General features: G+C 44.4%; 1 protein-coding gene across 2 annotated transcripts in view; it reads right to left on the reverse strand.

Annotated features, from left to right (window-relative positions):
- Window positions 1-3,912: 3,912 nt before the first annotated feature.
- The window catches only part of PRIMA1 (proline rich membrane anchor 1), a 54,646-nt gene continuing 38,351 nt past the window's right edge, over window positions 3,913-20,207 (reverse strand). Inside the window, exon 4 of one of the 2 annotated variants that reach the window (XM_066998283.1) lies at window positions 3,913-8,484. In XM_066998283.1, the coding sequence (XP_066854384.1) occupies window positions 8,385-8,484 (100 nt within the window). In that variant the 3' untranslated portion in view covers window positions 3,913-8,384. Of the gene's footprint in view, window positions 8,485-11,018; window positions 11,246-20,207 lie in introns of those variants that run through there. The other variant, XM_066998285.1, reaches the window with a different exon arrangement.

Consider the following 20,207-nt stretch of genomic DNA (forward strand, 5'->3'; position numbering starts at 1 on the left):
GCCGTCAGCCACCGCTGGAGAGGCGCAGCAGATGGGTGATCAGGTGCATCTGGATCTTAATCTCTCTCTACGAGGAACACACAGGCCTTGAAATATTCTGTTAAGCAAATGACTGCTAATGAGGTGTGAAGCCCCTAATCAGGATATATGCCTCATTCTGCCATTTGTAGTTCTCTCACCCCCCGTGGCCCCCCTTGCACCCCCCTTTTTTTTAATTTTCCGGTAGGCTTCAATTAGGTGAGGGCTTTTCATTTGAAACATTGAGATTTGTACTTGGCCTGCTAAGGCTGTCAGGTCTAGTTTGCTGCTGAACAGTTCATGCTTTGGTGCTGGACAATGCATGAATGTTTAAATTGCTTGAAATGTCTAATTGAATTATCCTCAAATTACAAATCAAAATGGGAAAGGCTGTCTCTGGCTCACAGGCTCGCTCACTTGGATGTGTCTGCCACACTGCTGCTTTTCTTTATATTTTCTTTTCTACTTCCTGCTATGGCTGTGTTAAATGAAACCTTAAATACTGAAAGCATTTCTGTGTGTGTGTGCAGGGGGAAGTGATGCTGAACTTAGAGGGAAATTTATTCACGTTCTGGCTCAGAGTTCTTTTTGTGCTGCACAAAACCCAGTTCATGAAATTTATATCAGTGCATAAGAAAGCAAACAGCCAGCTGCTATTTACAAAGAATCTTCCTTTCTCTTTCAGCCACTATAATATATAATATAAAATACTTTCAGGCAGATAAATATAAATACCACTTAACTGTTTTTTATGGGTGCTCACAGATTAAGGAAATCAACAAGCCAGAAAGAAGACTAAATGTATCTAGCCAGCACTCACAATAAAATCAGCTTGTTATAGCCTTGCCATTTACACAGTGAGATAGAAACTAAAGCCTGTAGGATTTTCATTTATAAATTGTTGGGGGAAGCAGAGCTGGGTCTCCATGGATCCCATGGACCACATTCACCATGTGCAGCACCTTCCCCAGCAGCACTGGAGGCTGATCAGAAACTGGTCAGTGCAATAAGGTGTCTTTCATGGGTGTAATAGCTTCATGGCATTTTATAATATACAGTAAAGCGGGCTTGACCGCTCACCTGCAACCTTAGTTCTGTACTTAACTTGTTCAGTGACTGTACCAGCAGGACTAAGGGGTGTTGGTGCCGCATCCTGCTCCTAGCAGCTGCACCATCCCTTCGTCTCCCCAGGAATTCGCTCTTCAGGGGCTGCACGCTTCACCCAGGCATTGCTGCCTCCCTCTGTGGGCAGGCATGGAGCCCTTGCTGGTGCTCACTGTGCTGTACAGACTCTCTTGGTGGGATGGGTTGGGGCAGGAGGATGCTGCGACAGCACTGCTGACATGCTTGGAGTAATCAGGAGAATTGCTAATCCCCATGGCTATGCCAAACATGCCATGGTGCAAGGCAGGAGAAACACAACAAGTGTTTAAATGTGGTAGTGAATGCTTTTGTATTAACTCTGACCAAAAATAAAACAAATTCAGAACACGCCAGGAATCTTGGTATTAATATTCCCAGTATTTTTTTCCTGAATTCTAACAAAATTAATTAGATTCAGGTCACTTTCAAGGGCAACTTCTCTGCTAGCTTGCAATTAAGTAATTGTTTTCGTGCTTTAAAACTGGTTGAGGATATAATAGCTATGAAAGGACCATAAGGAAATGGCTTAGATATAATCTCTATTAAGTGGAAGACCATCTGTGAGGGGTATTTTTGATAGAAAAGAAATATCTATTATTAATAAGAATGTTGACACATTGATAACTTAAGACTAATACATTAGGTCTTTTAAAACACGGGATTGTTTTGAGGGGCAAAGATTGCACCTGCATGAATCAAGCATGCCCAAATCAGAGCCTCTTTCAGAAAAGGAGAAAGATGTTATTTAAAACTAATTGTACTGGACATCTATTAAAATGATGTAGACCTTGGCAATGCACGTGTCCAGATGAAACCAGTGAAATGCACTTGATAATGATTGTATATTACCAAAATCACATAATACACCACATCTCTCTCATTATAAATCTCTTGCTCCCTCTCCAAATAATATTAAAACCCAGTAATCTAATTACTCTCTTGGTATCATAATGTTGGTTCCCAGTGGTGGGCCAGTGGAGGAAGAGCACACCAGGCAACACCAGGCTTTTCAGCATGGCAAGATATTTACTGTCTCCTATTCTTTAGGAATATTTTCAGTGATTCTCAAAACATACCCACAGTTTTTAGGTTAGGAGCTCTTCTGCTATGTTCCAGTCTAGTCAGATTTGCACCAAATACTCCTGTTGCTCACCAAAGAGCGCCAGTGCCTTGGTCATTTTTTAAGATGCTCATGCTTTTGGTTCATGTGACCGTTTCACTTGGACTACAGCATACAAATAGTCAAATGGCAGTGGATTCTGGGTTGATATTTTTATTGTTACTAGGACTTGAGGGTCCTCACCTGAATATCACCAGGGCTGTGCCCTACCTTTGTCTGCAGAATGGTGTCCAAGCAGTCACTCCCCAGTTGTGTAAGTCTCCTCTTCCCAGTGACGTGCTGCTTCCTCAGCTACAGGCTGGAGGTACGGATGCTGAACCGTCAGCTTTGATGCCTGAAGCAGGGACAAATGTCTGCTGGAGGCGTTTTCTTTCTGAGTGGTCACAGGGAGATTTTAATGTGGAAGTTTTCTTTCACAGAACACAGCTGATAGTGAAGCCTGGTGGATGGCATACTATGTGGAATAATAGTTCTTGCTGTAGTTTATTAAACTGTCACCTGCTCAATTTACATTCATGTTGGTTTGGGGTTTGTTCAGTTCTAGACATCCTATAAATGGAGATATGAAATCATTCACTAGGGACCAATGAAATCTACTGAGCTCCAGGAATTGGGCAGACAAATATTTGTACCGTGAGGAAATCCCATTTTAGGAATTAAAGGCAACCAAGATGCCTCCATACCTGAACTAAATTTCCGCCATGCAGGCACACATACAGCTGACCTCGTTCAGGCACCTGAAGGTACCAGGGGAGTTGCTTTAGGCTCCCCGTTGGTTGAAGAAGCAAAAAACCCACTGTGAGATACAGCTCAGGTTGGTGATGGCTTCAAGAAGCCCTCACAGATTGTGTTCTACTCCCGTCTGTTAAAGGCATAACATTATGTGGGGTGAATCCTGGCCAAAGGATCCACATTTACCTCCTATAGGTCACGGTGAATCTTTTGAAGCTTGGGTCAATGATTTGCTTTTGTTCTTATGTGGAAACTGGAAGGTTAAGCCCAAGTGGTGAGTTAGAATTATTGCTGCACATTATTTCTTGCATCAGAAAACCTAATGTGAAAGGCAAAAATGAAAATTCTTAAACAAGAGAGGTTTAGGGAAACTTGCAGCACCTCTGGCATAATAAAGAGAGAGGCTTTCTTGAGCTTTGGGGGTGCTGCAGGAATCTGCTAGTGCAATTCCTTAGCTCGCAAAGCACCGACTTTTGGACCCAGTTTTCCTGCCACTCACTGATGATGGCAGTAAATTCCTCCTCTCCCAGCACTGCTCAGCCAAGTACTCTGGGGTAAGCATGGGGTAGGCAGGGACACACAGTGCTGGCCTGCGCAGCCAGTGCCAGGGCACGGCAGAGAAGGGGCGAAGGTAAGGAATGGGCAGCGGCCAAAATCTCATAGCATGGCTCTGGGACTGAAACTTAAGGGTTGGATGAGATGGACCCAGAACCCAGCCAGACACCGGCGTGAGCAGCAGCCAGAAGCTACTCTGAAACCAGAGCAGAAAGCTCTTTTAAGCAGGCTTAATTCAGGCAGCACGAGAAGTGCCTCAACAGGCACTGCAGTCATTCCTCCTGGCAGTGCTTCTCTTTACCATGTCTCAGTCCTCAGCTACATAACCCACAGAACACAGGAAACTTTTTACAAGTACATTTTTATTTAAAATAAAAATTAATTATGGTGCCTTTTTAAAATAGGGTACTGCACAATCTGTATATGCAACACAGTTTTTGGTACGGAACATACTTATTGAGCAATATCCTTAAATACTAAATATACATTAATGGCTTGTTTGAGAAACATGACAACATTAATTCTGATAATTTTCTCTTTAGTCATTTAACCACTGATACAGATTTCCTATAAACAATATTCGTTTTCATCTGTACATGTGGTACACAGTCAAGAAGGCAGATCTTAGAATATTTACATTCATGCATTGATTTAACACACTATTTTGTAGTTTAAAATAATATATTTTTGTTTGTACAGATGCAGGGAGTATTGTAAATACATATCTACCACAGGCCTGATTCTCCATTGCTTGGCAGCATCTATGGTCATTACCTGGTTGGAGCAGCAGGGCCACGCTCGCTTCACATGCTGTGCATGACCATATGGCATGCAAGACTGGACAATTAGGTCTCTGCCTAGATATATATCAACATATTTATATCTTAGACTTGGTAGAACTCTCCTCTTTCCTTCCATGTCTGTTTTTGCAGCACCTACGCGAGGTGGAGATGCTTTCCTGGTCACACCTCTGTGGTGGGCCTGCGCCAGGAAGGGCTGCAGGGCCAAGGCTTCCTGCAACACACGGACACCTCAACTCGGCCTTCCTCGCGTTGTGGAGGACCGAAGAAACACCGCTTTGCAGCTCAGGCCCTTACAGTGCAGTCTCTGCTTGTGTCTGCTAGTGGTGATGCTCGTAGAAAAGAAGAAATTTTGAGTTAATACTCTCCCTCAGACTGAACAAAGTGGTTTTCTGTTTTGCGAGGCTGCCTGGTGGTGATCAGAGGGGTCAGAGCACAGCAATTTACTTCTGTCTAGAAACAGGCCACCTTTGCATCTGCCAAGGATATGGCTATTTTGTGAATGGAGCTTTACAGGACCTTTCTGTGCCTGATATTTTGGTGGCTAAAAATAAACTTGCAATGCTTGTAGAGCTGTATTTTGAGTTGCCAGTTCCCCAGATCCAGGGTCACTGCTCAGTGAGGCCCTTATCCATCAAGACCTTTCCTTTCCCTTTGTATTTAATTATAGTACAATAAGGAAGCAGAGAAGGCTGTTTTAGAAAAGCACCCCGAGTAGTCTGTGGAGTGTTAAACAAACCCTTAAGCCACATCAGAAAACTTCAAAAATCATTCCCCAGAGACACTGCCTTTCTGGCCTCACTTTTCTGAAGACTTAATCTGCTTCCAGCATACTTCTCCAAGTGACTTTCTGAAGATCACCTTAAATTTTTGGTGCACTGTATTCAACTGTATTTGGATGCCCAGGATTCTACAGGAATGGCAGCAAAACTGCCCCATAAAGAATTTCTCGTCTCTCCCAGCCATGCAGCTATGTAAGTGCTGAGAACAAGGACTCTGGAGAAGCAGAGAGGAGCAGCTCCCAGCCTGTCTGCTGCTGCTGCTCTTCTGTGGCCAGTGGATTAATGAAACACACTGGGGATTGTTTGCTTATGAAATACCTTGGGAAGTGTGAGTATTACGGTGATGATGTGCCCGAATACATTTATTTAATATCAGCGTGTTGGATATGATGACAGTGTAACCCCGCCTATGCAAGTAAGATACATATACATCTCTCAAAATACTGCCACAGAGCTGTTAAGTATTTTTATCTTGACTACACAGATGGGTAAACTGAGGCACAGAGAGGCAAAATTACTTGCTAGTAAACAGCAGATCAGTGGCAGAGTTGGAAATAGATGCCGGTCCCCACGTGTGGCTCCTTGAAATGTGCTGCCTCCCTGCTCTGCACGAAGCCTGAACATTTGTGTTCCACTGCGGAGACCTCCAGGGCTCTAGGGGAGGTTTGCTTGTGGGTTATGTCATACACCACAGTTTTCTCTCAGTGAGAACATTTTACCATTGACATCACTGAAAATAAGACAGCATCCAGTGACCATCTCTTTAGACTTTTTCTTGCAAAAACAGACACATTTTGATGAACATAATGAGCTACAAATCCCTTTTGTGATTTTGGCCTTTCAGAACATACCTTTAAAGCTTTATTAGGAAATAAGTAAAATCAACAACCTTTAGGAGAAAGTGCTAATCCTGAGCCCGTATCATGCTAAACTCATCTGCATTCACACTTATACTCTCAGCTAAACATGCAACCAGTCTCAAACTATGACACAATTAGGCAGAAACAACTGGAGTAAAAAACAAAAGGCAAACATAGGTAACTACACCAAAATAAATATTATAGCTTTAAAAATATTCTAGAAATATACTTCCAATATTTTTATTATAGTATTTAGGGGCTAAGTGCTTTAGGCAATCAACATTTGGGATACTAGACTCAAAATGTAAATTCTGTCATTTTAATCCCACTTTGGATCTAAGAGCATATCACTGTATCTTGTGCAAGCACACAATATAAATATGGCAGGAAATGATCGTAGTCTTGGGCAAAAGGTTACTTATTCCCTTTCACTTTTATAACTCGCTTCTCAAGAAAGTCTAGCCTTTAAAAATACTTTTCTGTAGCTAAACTTCTACATAATGACGACAGGCTAAAAAGCTAAATTAATAACTCCATAAAATTCTCAACAGCGGTATATAGCAGCATTTCATTTTATCATTGAAAAGATACTTATATTTACATATATCCTATTGTTCAATAGGTAATAGAAAACTAGAGATGGGCCTGAGCTGAAAATGCTGATTCAAGCATCCCGGAGCTTTTTCAGGGAAGGTCTGCAGAACATCGTCTTCCTCTACCATCAGGCCAAGCTCTACATCCCAGAGATAGACCAAATGCAGACAGGACCGCGTTCAAAATCAAGATCTGCTTTCTGCAGTTCAGGCACATCCTTACATAAAACTGAAAGCATCGGTGTGTTGCGTTTCCGATGGACGCGACGGCTGGGGAACAGCCACATCCTGGACCAGGACCAGGTTGGCCCCTGGGAGTTACTCCCAGACACAGAGACCCAGTGGTATTGGTGCTTGATGTCCAGACAAGAAGCCAGGGTGGACGTTTGTCTTTCACTGCGTCGCTACTTTCAGCACAGAGGTAAATGGAGACATACATGTGGAGGTGTGACACAAAGGAAAGTTTTCAGGGGGTGGGTAAAGACCAGCGGCTCGGCCAGTCCTATCGCCTTTATCCTAAGGGTTGCTTACTGAGTCTAACCTGAGATCCTAAATGAAATGGATTTGGGTGGATTCAGCTTTGCTTTAAGTAGTCTGCAATCCATGTCATGGAAAGTACAACACTAAGCTATTACGCTGAATTTGGCACGACTGGCAGTCTCTGCCCAGGAGAGGCAGAGACTGAGTTAACAGTTAACATGGGCACAACCAGCTTACAAGGCCCTCAGAAATGGTCCTCCAGGCCAGCTCTACAACGTCCTTGGTGGGTCATTTCACCAGACTTGGCACTTTCAGGAAACAACACTCATCAGCGAAGGAAAAGGACTTCAAAGGGCTGCTCTTCCTCTCTAGAAAATCCCGCCCAAATGCTCACTCCAAGATGTAAACAAAATCTTTCATGTAGGGGTTTCCCTGGCAAATCAGTGTGATGCAAACATGAGGAAATGTGGGAAACATGGGAAAACTTTCACAAAGGAAGGACTTTTAGAAGATAAAAAGTATGTGATGTGGAAAAGGAGGCTAACTATAAAGTAATAATGTTCAAAGCACCTCTTAATAATATCTCTCTTTCACTAGCAATGCTAATTGCTAAAATAATATATTTTGATTTCTTTTGCCTGAAAAGTCTTCAGCCATGGAAATTGCATAGTCACCAGACCACAGATGAATTTCCTGGTCACAAGTTCAGTCACAAGTTCATCCAACTTTTGGTTCCTTGATGGCTTAACAGATTTTTTTTCCCCTTTTTAATAATGAAATAATAAAAATGATAAGAATGAGTGAAGTATAATTATACAAAGCTGCTAGGTTCTAGGTGAAAACACTGCATGGGCTGGAGAAACATGTAGGTGACAGCTTCTACTCTTGACCCTCAGACACATTTATAATAAGCTGCTGCCACTCCGGCAGATCACCTTTTCCTTGAAAGACCCTATTTAAGGAGCTTTTTGTGGGCACCCAATTCAAACTAAAAAGTGGGTGAAGAGGAAGTAGGAGGCATCGTGATGTTGCTTTCATGAGATGCAGCATGCAATGCCTATGCCTTTGTGATGCTTTTTCTCTGGGCAGCCTGGACAGGCGAGTTTATCCTCCCTTGGAGAAGCAGCAAGCCTGAAGAGCTGCCTGCTTTTCTCTTCTGAGTCACTGATGCGTGCGCTATTTCTGAAATGAAGTCTGTGGCCACAGAGCCCCTTCTGGTGCCTTATTTCACCCACCTTGCATACTCCATGCGTGTGCTTTAAAAGTTTACCACCTCCTGCACCTCAGTGGGGTTTCAGGGATTATACGACCGCACTGTTGTCAACTGTTTTGTTGTTTTGGGAGGAGGTCATTGCATATTCAGCCCGACTGGTTCCATTCTCTTCTTTTCTCATGGGTTTCCTTAGGTGATCCCAGGTTCGGTGATGAATAGGCAGGGTAGGGGGAGAAGAAAGGACACAGATAAACATCTTCTTTGTCAATACAGAAAATCAAGGACATTTAAGGTGTATTATAACAGCGAATATTTCCTCTGTTTTCCCTTTCTGAGCACAGGTCAAATCAGCAGTTAAATTTTGTCAAGCCTGATGATTCAGCTGTAAGGTGCGGGGTCTGGTCCTAAGCCACATTCTGGGCTGTTGTTCTCCTCATGTCAGCTTACGTATAGATACTGGTGTGTGTGCTGCATGAAATGAAAGCTGCTGGAAGGAGAGCCCTCCTGCATGGGGCCATGTATGTTCCCAGCTCTCCACCACCACCTTCATCCCTGGAACTCAGGCACTGGCTGAGGATCTACCTTGGGCCAGTCCTGGGCCTTTCGCCTCAAAGTGCCACATCATTCAAACTGCAATGATGGCCAGTCATGTCCACTGAGGACCCAGCTCACTCAGCAGTCATTATAAAACCACTGTGTTCAGTCACTAGCAGAGGACTTGTCTGAGCAGGTGTCAATATGTACGTCTGTGGTGACCAGGCTAGACTCTCTTCACAGTCAGTGGACAGACAGAGGTACGTTTAAAACATGATTCAGATCACCTTAAGTGGATACCCAAAATACGTCAGAGGCATTCCCGTTTCTCCGTATGGCCTGTGAAGGAGGCCTAGTTTACTAGTTCAAACAGAAAAGTCCGTCTAGGTGTTGAAGCTACTGACTGAAAACACAGTTCCTGCTGTGATCTGCCAGTCCCCCAACACCAACCACTGAAGCATCTCCCTTTGTATTTAGTGGTCATTGGCACCATTTGGTAACACCGTCTAAATCCAACAATGCTAATCATGAGGCAAAGCAGCAAATGCTCAGCAAGTGCAGAAAACCAACAAAAATCTGCAAATTACTGAGCAAAAGCATCTTCTCTGGTATTTTAAAGTGACTCTGAAAGGGAAGTCCTGAGCATAAGTCCTATAATAGACCATGTTACATCATGGATTATTTCCTCCACACTTTCTATCCTCAAAAGTGGCATGGCCTTTATTTAAAGACAAAGTTTTACACACAGTAAGAGGCAAAAGCTCTGTGCTTTCCACGTAGATACCTCATACATTAGTGCCTTGAGTTCAAGATGCTTGTAAAGGCAAAAAGAACACTACATAAACATGTATAATGCAACATTTTCTGCTATTGTTCTTGGCATTATTTAACAACGCAAACATCAATTAATAAAAATAGCTAAGCACATTTATTTCAGCAGATAAAGGCATTAGTGAAAGGTTTATGGAGAATGACTACAGGAAGATAAATTTGTTTCTCTTGTAATGTTGAAGAAAATAACTCTGACTATGGTATCTTACTCCCTGGTAAGGGTTAAGGCTTGTTAATATTAGCTGTGGTTTCAGCTGTTAGAGAATGAAAATGGAAGGGAAGGTGAGCCTAAGAACTTGATTGAACCCCTTTTCAGCTGTTAACATGCTGTGCCTGCCTGTGTCTGACACAAGATCCTGAGGCTCTGTCTTTCATACCATTGTAAAGCACCCATCCACTCCAGCACATCCCTCAGGAGAAATGCAGAGGCAACATTCCCCTCATTTTCTCCTGTTTACCCCTTCTTTCTTTATTTTGCTGTCCTATGTGTTTCTGCCCTCCCCCCCTTTTCATTCCCTGTCTGGCCTCTTTCTTTCTTCAAGAATTATCTTCCTCTCATGTTTATCTACATTCTTCTTTTTTTTCTAGAAGTGATTTCAAGTATGGCCAAGAGAAAAGAAAGTTTCAGTCCTCCTGAAACTCTGCTCTGTTTCCCTTCTGCCCCTTTTCTGACTTCTGCTTCTGGTCTCCAGAAGCTCTTTTACCTCCCCTGCCTGGAGCCTTGTTTGTTTGGAGTCTCCCCTCTGACAGTGAGACCTCTCTGGAGAAGCTGCCTGTGATATTGTATGACCTATACTAGAATGCACCAGAACTTATTTTTTTCAGAGCCTGAAAATACCAGAATGGAGACTTTATTGGGGTTCTGCTGTCTCTCTGCAGCCCCAATATCCTCATCTGCCTTATCAACTGCTCAGGGTAAGTGTGAGTGAAACAGAGCAACTGTCTTGGGTCTCAATGAAATGGCAATTTGAGGTGTTTATTTATATAGAATCATAGAATCTTTCTGGTGTTTCACAATTTTTAAGTCACACTTTGGCATTAGGGCACTAGCTCTTCCAGTGTTGCCAGCTCTGTGTGTCACTACCTCTTTTTCCCCTCAAATTTTGTTGGCCGTTGAGATCACAGTATACCCTTTTCCTCTTATACACCAAGGAGAACCCTATTACCCTATTCTGAGCCTGATAAGCAGGTTATGCATGATCTTCCTATATGTAGTATTCCAAGCCCCTTTCAGATGAAATGCTGTAGCCCTGTATTTATGCATTTTCACTTCAGGGTTGCTCTTCACTGGCAGGGAGGGATGGGTCAAATTAGTGAGGGAATGAGCAGGGAACTATTCATATCTGACATACTCACTTGGTGGCAGGCGAAACAGGCTGTTTGCTAAGTGGTTTGCACTGCTTTACGGTATGATTTGCTACACATCATGCTTTGATGTTTAGCAAGCAAATTGGTGCACTCTTCATGCAAAACATCTGTGAATGAAAAGTAAATGCAACTCTGCACTGCTTAGTACACGCCTGAAATGATGCATCTGAGTCCATAATGAGCTCTCCACCATGTATGCGTTAATTTGCATGAGTCCTAAAATCAAAAAAGCATCAAACAGCCATTTAATAGTGCATTTCCCAAGTTAAGCTTCCATTTCTGATGAGGTTCTGATCACATTTAATAATAAATCTTGTTTGTTCAGGAAATTCATATTGGCTCGTACCAGCTCTCTGCAGAGTCCTGTGTAAAGGTCAATGTAACAATGCACAGTCAAACAGAATTTGTAGGTTTTTGTCTTCAGGAAAGCTCTTAGAGTAAGTCTGTGTTTTAACCTGGCAGGCAGCTAAGCATCACAGAGACATTCACTCACTCCCCCTCAGTGGGATGGGGGAGAAAAATCGGAAGAAGGTAAAATTGTGGGGTGAGATAAAGACAGTTTAGTAGAACAGAAAAGGAAGGGAAAATAAGAATAATAAAAATAATATAATAATAATAATGAAAATACAAAACAAAATATGAACAATGCAATTGCTTACCAACTGCTGATTGATGCTCAGCCTGTCCCCAAGCAGTGGCTGACCCCTTCTGGCTACCCCATACCCCCCAGTTTTATTGTTCAGCATGACACCATATGGCATGGGATATCCCTGTGGTCAGTCTGGGTCAGCTGTCCTGGATGAGTCCCCTTGCAGCACCCCCAGCCAGTAGGCTGGGCAGCATGAGAAGCAGAAAAGTCCTTGGCTCTCTGTAAGCACTGCTCTGCAAGTACTGAAACATTGGTGTTAGCACATGGGGGAAAGGAAGGTGATCAGGAGTAGTCGGCATGGATTCACCAAGGGGAAATCATGCTTCAATCTGATAGCCTTCTATGATGGGACGACAGGCTGGGTATATGAGGGAAGATCAGTGGATATTGTCTACCTTGACTTCAGCAAGGCTTTTGACACTGTCTTCCACAACATCCTCACAGGCAAGCTCAGGAAGTGTGGGATGGATGAGTGGACGGGGAGGTGGATTGAGAACTGGCTGGACGGCAGAGCTCAGAGGGTTGGGATCAGCAGTGCAGAATCTAGTTGGAGGCCTGCAGCTAGTGGTGTCCCCCCCAGGAGTCCTGGTGGACAAGAAGTTAACCATGAGCCAGCCACATGCCCTTGTAGCCAAGAAGGCAAACGGTATCCTGGGGCCGCATTAGGAAGAGTGTTGCCAGCAGGCCAAGGGAGGTGATCCTGCCCCTCTACTCAGCCCTGGTGAGGCCTCACCTGGAGTATTGGGGCAGTTCTGGGCTCCCCAGTACAAGAGGGACATGGAGCTACTGGAGCGAGACCAGAGGAGGGCTACTGAGATGATCAGGGGACTTGAGTATCTGTCATATGAGGAGAGGCTGAGAGAGCTGGGCCTGTTTGGCTTGGAGAAGGCTAAGAGGGAATCTTATCAATGTGTATAAATATCTGAAGGGAGGGTGTCAAGAGCATGGGACCAGACTCTTTCCAGTGGTGCCCAGCAACAGGACAAAAGGCATCGGGAACAAATGGAAACACAGGAAGTTCCGGCTGAATATGACAAAAAACTTCTTTACTGTGAGGGTGACAGAGCACTGGAACAGGTTGCCCAGGGAGGCTGTGGAGCCTCCTGCTCTGGAGATACTCAAAACCTGACTGGATTCGATCCTGTGCAATGTGCTCTAGGAGACCCTGCTTGGCAGGAGAGTTGGACTAGATGATCTCCAGAGGTTCCTTCCAACCTCAGCCATTCTGTGATTCTGTGCTACCAGCATTATTCCCATCCTAAATCCAAAACACAGCATCATACCAGCCACTATGAAGAAAATTAACTTTATTCCAGCTGAAACCAGGACAAGGAAACACAGTTTGGGGCACATGATCCTTACTAGTCACAAAACTCAGCTGGTATGCTTGACCAAACCCTCCTTGCCAGCTTTTGCTGCTGGTGTAAATTCAGCACAGATGTAGGTCTGTGTCTGTAATGCAGTTCTGCTGGTAGAGTACTACGGGAGGGTTTGTTCTCGTTTGTCTCATTTGCACACATTTAAAAAAATATGACTTTTTAGAGAAAATCAATCAAATGCTGAGCAAACTGTTTATTTAATCAGGACTTTATTATGCCATTTTGCTCATAGCCATATTGAAGCATTGAGGAGAATGAGATCACCTAGAAATTGGAATAGGAGCTTTGTCCAGAAGAGTAAACTGCAATGGAGTTTAAAAGACACATCCAAGTCCACATGCTCTTACTTCTCAAGGTATTTTGTGCTTTGAAGATATGAGATTTTAGAATAAAAAAGTGGCTTCATAAGAAGACTGAACCCTGCAAACCTAATAGTTTTCTACTGCCTGCCTCCATTGCAATGTCTCTGTTGAGTGCTGCTGCCCCATGGCCAGCATTCAGGAAAGACAGACCCCAGGGAAACCCAGCCCAGATAAGAGGGGTTGACCTTGGGCTGGCAGAACACTGTAGGAATCTTAAATTCATCTCCTGCTGGGGCTCTGATGCTCTACTTAGCACTGCCAGAATGCCTGCCTCCGCTTGGGATTTGCTGAGGGAAATGTCTACTCTGCTTCTTACAAAATGGGAATAGAGTATAATTTTCCTTTTAAAAAGCAGTCAGCAGAAAAGCCACTTTATCCTCCCTGCTGTGGGTTTGAGGGGATGCCCAGTGCTCAGAAGACCACAGTACAAGTCCAAGTCTCTCCTGAATAGTGGTACAAAATTGTAAATTGCACTTAAGAGGTTCTATAGGACAAAATAAACAGCTGGAGACCTGTTCTACCACAAGTGACACCAGGACTCATGAGCCCCTCCTGTGTTGTTGGTGACTGGTTGTGTGTGCACCTGTCGCTCCCCAGGGCAAAGCGACAGAAGGGAAGAGGCATACCAGGGAGTCGAGACATATCACTTGTACGTGCAATGACTTCAAAGCTGCTCTCTATAAGGATAAATATTTCATTAGCTATCAACACATAAAAATTAATGATTTTCAGTAAAACTGGCTCTCATACAACACATCCATTTGCTTTTATAGGATCGGTCTATCCTCATGGGTCTTCAGTGTACAACAGATACATCCAAGCTGTCTAGGTACCACTAGTGATCCAACAGTAGCAGCATCGTCTTGAGTTGAAATGGGGTAGATACCTGGTAACTATATTTTCACTCAGCTTCATTCCTCCCAGGCTTGGATGTTAGCAATACCTGTGGCAGCTATGCTTAGAGCTCTTGGCAAGACTTCAATGCTGGAAGTCCAGACAAGATAATATGTGGACTACTGTCACACTTCAAAAAATCCTTATTTAGCAGATGCAGGTAGGAATGGAAGAATAAATTTTGTACACAGTTAGTAGACCGTCTCTCTCAGTAACCTGAATGCTTATAAGAATGCAAAGTAAGTGAATGGAGGGTGTTTACATCTCAGCACTGTGGGCGTTCATCAAACAGCAGCTTGATTCATGCTGGGCATCAGCTACCAGAGATGAATCAGTTCCCATAATAGCAACTGGTGGGAGAAGCAAACTTGCTTTCTAAGACTGTTTTGTGAACAGGACCCCTGCTAGAGAGACTCAATGCACTGAAGAAAGTTGCTTTCTGGGACATAGCTGTCGAATCTAGAAAGCTTGTGTGCAGCCACCCACCATGTGCCTTGCCTTGTGACTAACCCGGGCTGGGCAGCCTGGCGCTGTGGCCCGGCCATACAGCACTTGTGTTTCCCAAAAAGGGAAGGCCACTTCTCTGGAGATTGTTTTCAGATTCGTGGAAAGGGAGTCACATTCTGACTTCCATTTGTCTGTCTCAAAGGGATCAGAAAAGTTCAATCTGGATATTTTTTATTTGACAATATAAAGATAGAAATCAAAGAAGAAGCCCTAATGAAGAACATTCTTTGAAACCTTAGTTTTTCTCTATTAAATTAGTTAACAGCCATATGTGGACTATCAGTCTGTCCAGAAAACAAGCAGCATACTACTCATTACTCGTAGGAAGAGGTTACTAGTTCAGCTACTTCCCACGTACAGAGCAAATGTTTTACAGTTATATTAAAAAGCATCTCCATCTGGACATGTTACTCAATTAGTCTCCTACGTGCAGAAGGGGAGAAGATCTGTACAAGTGCATGTGCTAGAACCAGTATGCAAACCAGAAAAGTCTCTTTCACAGCACTGCCAGTCATGTTGCATCAATAGGCTTTGATCTAGCCCCAAGATACCATCTCCTAAGCAAAGTTTTTTGTTTTCTGGATATTCACAGGAGCATTTTCAAGCCTGCAATTTACAGCTATCTCAGCTCTCCCTCATAGCCATTTTTAGCTGACCAATTTCTGTAGTATATTTAAGTGAGCTCTGCAGGCATGTGGGCGATTTCCATTTTGGGGTGTTTCACACTCCCCTGTGATAGTCAAATCCCTCTCGCTGTGCTCAGATTGAATGTCTAGCCTTTGCTGAGTGCTCCTCTCAGGGAAAACCATTTCCATATGGAGCCACTCTGCAGCTGTTCATCAGCAGTTAGAGGCTGTTGGACTGCAAAATGCAGTGGGCAGATCTTTTGCAGCAGAGGTGTACCTACCCCAGCCTGCTGAAGTCACTCTGAGTCTATCTGAAGGGAGAATTTGGCCTGTTCAGATTGGAAGTAATTGCAGTAGATTGCTGAGCTACACATGAAATTTAAGAAGTGGAGTTTAGTCCTCGTTTATTTTTGGTAGTGCACAGTCAAAGCAATTCCACAGGCTCTGGTGGACTTGAGCAAGATTTTTTATGAGGTAACAAAGAAAGATCTGTCCCTGGGAGACTAAAGTGATGTAATCCCATTTCCTACTCAGCCTTCGTTTAAACTAGCTTCAAAATTATGCTCCTTACTTATCACCTACACAAAACCTATCTTAAGGAAGAGAAGCAGCTTTATTATTGGACTATTAACTGAGGTAATTGATAAAAGTACTTTCAGTGACCCCTCATTCTTTGCGCTCCCTATAATGATCTTTAAAAGGTTTTATTGACTGGAGGGTATGACAGCTGATGTTATCCATTGGGTGTTTTCAGTGCAGAATACATCATCGATATGTTTTGATGACAAAAGGAAATAAAATGAATGGGCCTAATGTGAAACAATGAGCTCATGTTGCTGGCCTTTCAGCCTGGCAAAAAGCCACTAAATGGAAAAAAGAAAAAAGAGAGGTTTAATGCATGGAATGAAGGCACCCTGCTTCTAACAAAGCCAAAATACATCTGGAAGATGGCCAAAACCACAATCAAGCAATGCAGAAACTGCCTGATACTGTCAATATACATATAGAGCCCTGATAACTGGGACTGTAGGTAACTCTGTTGTGTTAGGCAGGGTCTGCCTAAGCTAGTATATAGCTTTAAGAGAGCAGCCAGCTCAAATTTCTCATGGAAGACAACAGCAAAGTTTGAACTATTTAGTCCAATGAAAAGAACGAGGAGATGGGATTGGTTTCAAGGAATACTGGAAAAAGGTTATTTAAAAGAAGAAATGGGAAGTAGACACGGGTAAATTTAGGCTGGAGATGCAAACAAGTTTCTTGCCCTCAGAAGAATAATGGTTTGAATTGGGATTGCTGGAGGAAGGAGCAGGGAGTGAGGGAAAACAACACGGCTTCAAGAAGAGACCGATATGTTTATGGAAGAGATCAAATGCCACATTGCTCACAATACTGGGGGTACACGGGGAGACTCGAAGTTCTTGTTCCAGTGCGATGTTACTATGACGTTCAGGCTGCCATGCTGAAGAAGTAAAGCAGAAATACTGACTGCTTCATGTGTGACTTCAGTTACTCAGGGGCTGACTCTCAGTGACCACAGCAATACCTATGGCCAGAGCTGGACATGGGTTGGGTTGCTCCACATCATCACCCAGGGCTGGGTGATGGCTAGGAATAGGTTCAGCTGGATAAGAAAAGCAGCAGACTCTCTCCCATTTTGCTTTTTTTTTGTTGTTTGTTTGTTTCCCATTTCATGCAGAGCAGTATTTCCTAGAGCCCTTCTGTGAACATCCTGCAAACTGGATGCATTGCTGGCGTTATATTGGTGTCTCACTAAAATCAAAGTCACGGGGTTTGTGCAGTGTTGGACAAAAAACTGAAGGCTGCCCCCAAAATGGACTGTGCACACTCTGTGGGCTCTTGTGCACAGAAGCTGAACATATACAGGTTTGGTCCTTTATTTCTGCATGTCTGTGAAAGCTCTCCATGACTCGCACAGAACTCAGCCATGCACATTCCCTGGAAGGAAGCAGCAAGCCCTGTTCTGCTCATCCACAACTTGCTGGTAATACAGAACCATGAGTGGAAGCCAAAACTCAAGATCTTCTTTCTCTTAGTCCTGTAACATTCTCCAGTCTTTCTGGTACAGTAAGAACAATGTTTATCACTGTTTAGCTCTTTCTGTCCTCAAAGTGCTTAACAAACATTAAGGAAATCTGGAGAAACATGCTTTTCAAGTGCCCAGCTGTATCAATCCTGATTAATACTTCGCTTGTTTTATAGACATCTAAACATACACACTGAACAACACATGAGAACTACCTAATTGCTCTGCTCAGCTACAGTGAGGCCAGAAAAAAGCTATTTATAAACTATTACTTAGCTGGGATCCCATGTGGAATTTGTCCTTACAAAAAGACGTCTATCTGGGAAGTGGAGGAGACAGTGCAGGAATCCCTCACCACCTCTGGCTGTTGGTGTGCCATGTTCTATGCCAGGGGGACCATCAGTACTGGAAAAATGTGGGGATGGAATAATAAGGTGGCAGAGAGAGATGAGAAAGGGCTGCTCTCCACTGCTCTCCCCCCATTTCTGAAGGACGTTATGTCTCTCACCATCCAAGAAACTACAGATACTGCCATTCTAGGCACTGGACTTTTCCACCCCCAAAACAAAGTTGATCTGCTGTGCTACTTTGTGCCCGGATTTTTTGCTGAATGTAGATAACTACCTTGCCATTTGTTCCCTTGCAAACATGGGCAACAACTTGTGTGATGGACTTGATCCATACAGAAGAAAAAGGCTACTGCTATTTCACAGAGTCATTTGAGCAGAGTTTCACAGAATTATTTAAATACTTGCATTCTGTGCAGCTGAACCAAAATTCTGTTGTAGAAATGTCTTTAATAGAAGAGTATCTGCAAGGCAACTAAATGCAAAGAGCTGAGAAGAAAAACAAAATTTGTAAAATAAACTGACCTCTGCAACTCGGGATCACTTTGCATTTGAAGCAATCTGTCCCTGCCACTAACTAGAGTAACACCACTGATTTCCAAGCAGCTGCTCCTGAATTTCTCCCATCAAGAAGAAAAGTCTGCAGAGCCAGACTTGGCTTTTTTGCAGGAAAAATACAAACCCACCAAGCTGACTGCACACTGGTCCCAGCCTTCCTGTTCCACAGGTGTGCAACTGGGCAAGCCCACGCAGAGGCACTGCAAGCAGCAAGTCCTATGCACCTTAATGTCTGCACAAAGATTTGGGTTTGTGTAGTTTGGGAGCTAAGTAAGATTAGCTAATTTTAAGTGGAGACAATTTCTGAGGAAGGATTTGAGTTCAGCCAGTCTCCGTACTCAGAAGAGCACAGGGCTCTCAGGGTTCAGAGCAACCGAAGGGAAGAGCCAGGTTAGCGTGCAGTTACTGCTGCTTGGGGGAATTAATGTCTTTTGCAACGTTTCTCATCACTGCCTCAAAACGCAGACACCAAAGAAGGCACTCCACTATTTCTCTGTCTGGAGCCTCTTTGCAAGGATGGTTTAAGGCAAAGGCTACAAAGAGGAATGACCATATCTTCCCACCCTTAACTTACACACAGCTGGGATCAGACCCTTCACTTCTCTCTGTGCTTCACTCCATCACCTGTCATCAGCTTGGGCAATGAATGCTGTGATGCTCCGACAACAGGCCACTCCAAAAACACCATCTGACATAGATGTTTAGCCAACAACGCTCCAAGCTGGACAAACTGGCAGCACTGTCCTCCAGCCTGGTGGTACTGGAGGCGTGACCACATGCCTGCTGACCACAGGAGCACTGCAGCAACGAAGCAGGCGCGTGGCAGAGCAGGGCCACCCGGGCAGATGCCATCTTCTCCCACCCCCAGCTCTGCCCACGCTGACCTAGTGCACGTCTCGCCCTCGCGGCGAGGCTCTCCCGAGCGGGGAGCTGCGTGCTGCTTAGCAACTCGGGAGTGTTATAAATATTTAGCAGTAAGTACTGGGGTACGGAAAGGGAAGGGCAGAGGGAGCAGAAACCAAGCCGCACGAGCAGCAAGGGGCTGAAGGGCGGCTGCGAGCAATTGATGTGTGCCCAAGGACTGCAGCTGGGCACAGGGGGGCCCTGTCTGCACCCACTGCACCCCGGTGGTGCAGCTCTGTGGCAGCAGCCCCACAGCAAGGCGGGGGGCCACGTGGTGTGGCCTGCTTTGGACGGCACAGGGCCCATGAAGGAACCGCCGGGGTCCTCCCGGGGAGGGCTCGATGGTGCCCATGTGTGTGGGTGGGCACAATCCTGGCTCTTTTGGCTCTTTTTGTGCTGCAGCAAGAGGGTGGGTACCAGGAAGGGCAGAAACTGCTGCAGCCGCGGCCTCCCCTCTGCTGGGCTGGCTTAGCACCCCCGCCCTGGTAAATTAGTTAGAGGGAGCTAGACGGGACTTGAAATTCTGTAGGCTTATTCAGAAAGAAAAGCAGGGTGACAGTGATGAATCAGGCCCATGCTTCCCTGGCTTTCTCATTCTGACTTTTTGGGGTTTTAGAGCTCCTGCAAACCCGCCGTGTCTGCTGAAGCCACGGGGAGCTGCGGCTGTTCAGACACCGGAGAAAACAGGCTCCGCTGCTTTGACTCCAGATGCACTGCAAATCCTCTGTGGGAAGGAAAAGGATAAAGCGATAAAGGCACCCAGCAGGTTCCTAAGGGATTCTTCTTGTGTAGAGAGAATTTCTGGGTGATACAGAGCTAGAGCAACTGATTCCCACCCCGCCGCAGTGCCATGGGTACAATTTCCTCTGCACCACACAGCAGATTGTACTGGGCAACCCAGGCTGCCGG

The sequence above is a fragment of the Anser cygnoides genome, chromosome 5 (genome assembly GCF_040182565.1).
Source record: "Anser cygnoides isolate HZ-2024a breed goose chromosome 5, Taihu_goose_T2T_genome, whole genome shotgun sequence".
NCBI lineage: Eukaryota > Metazoa > Chordata > Aves > Anseriformes > Anatidae > Anser > Anser cygnoides.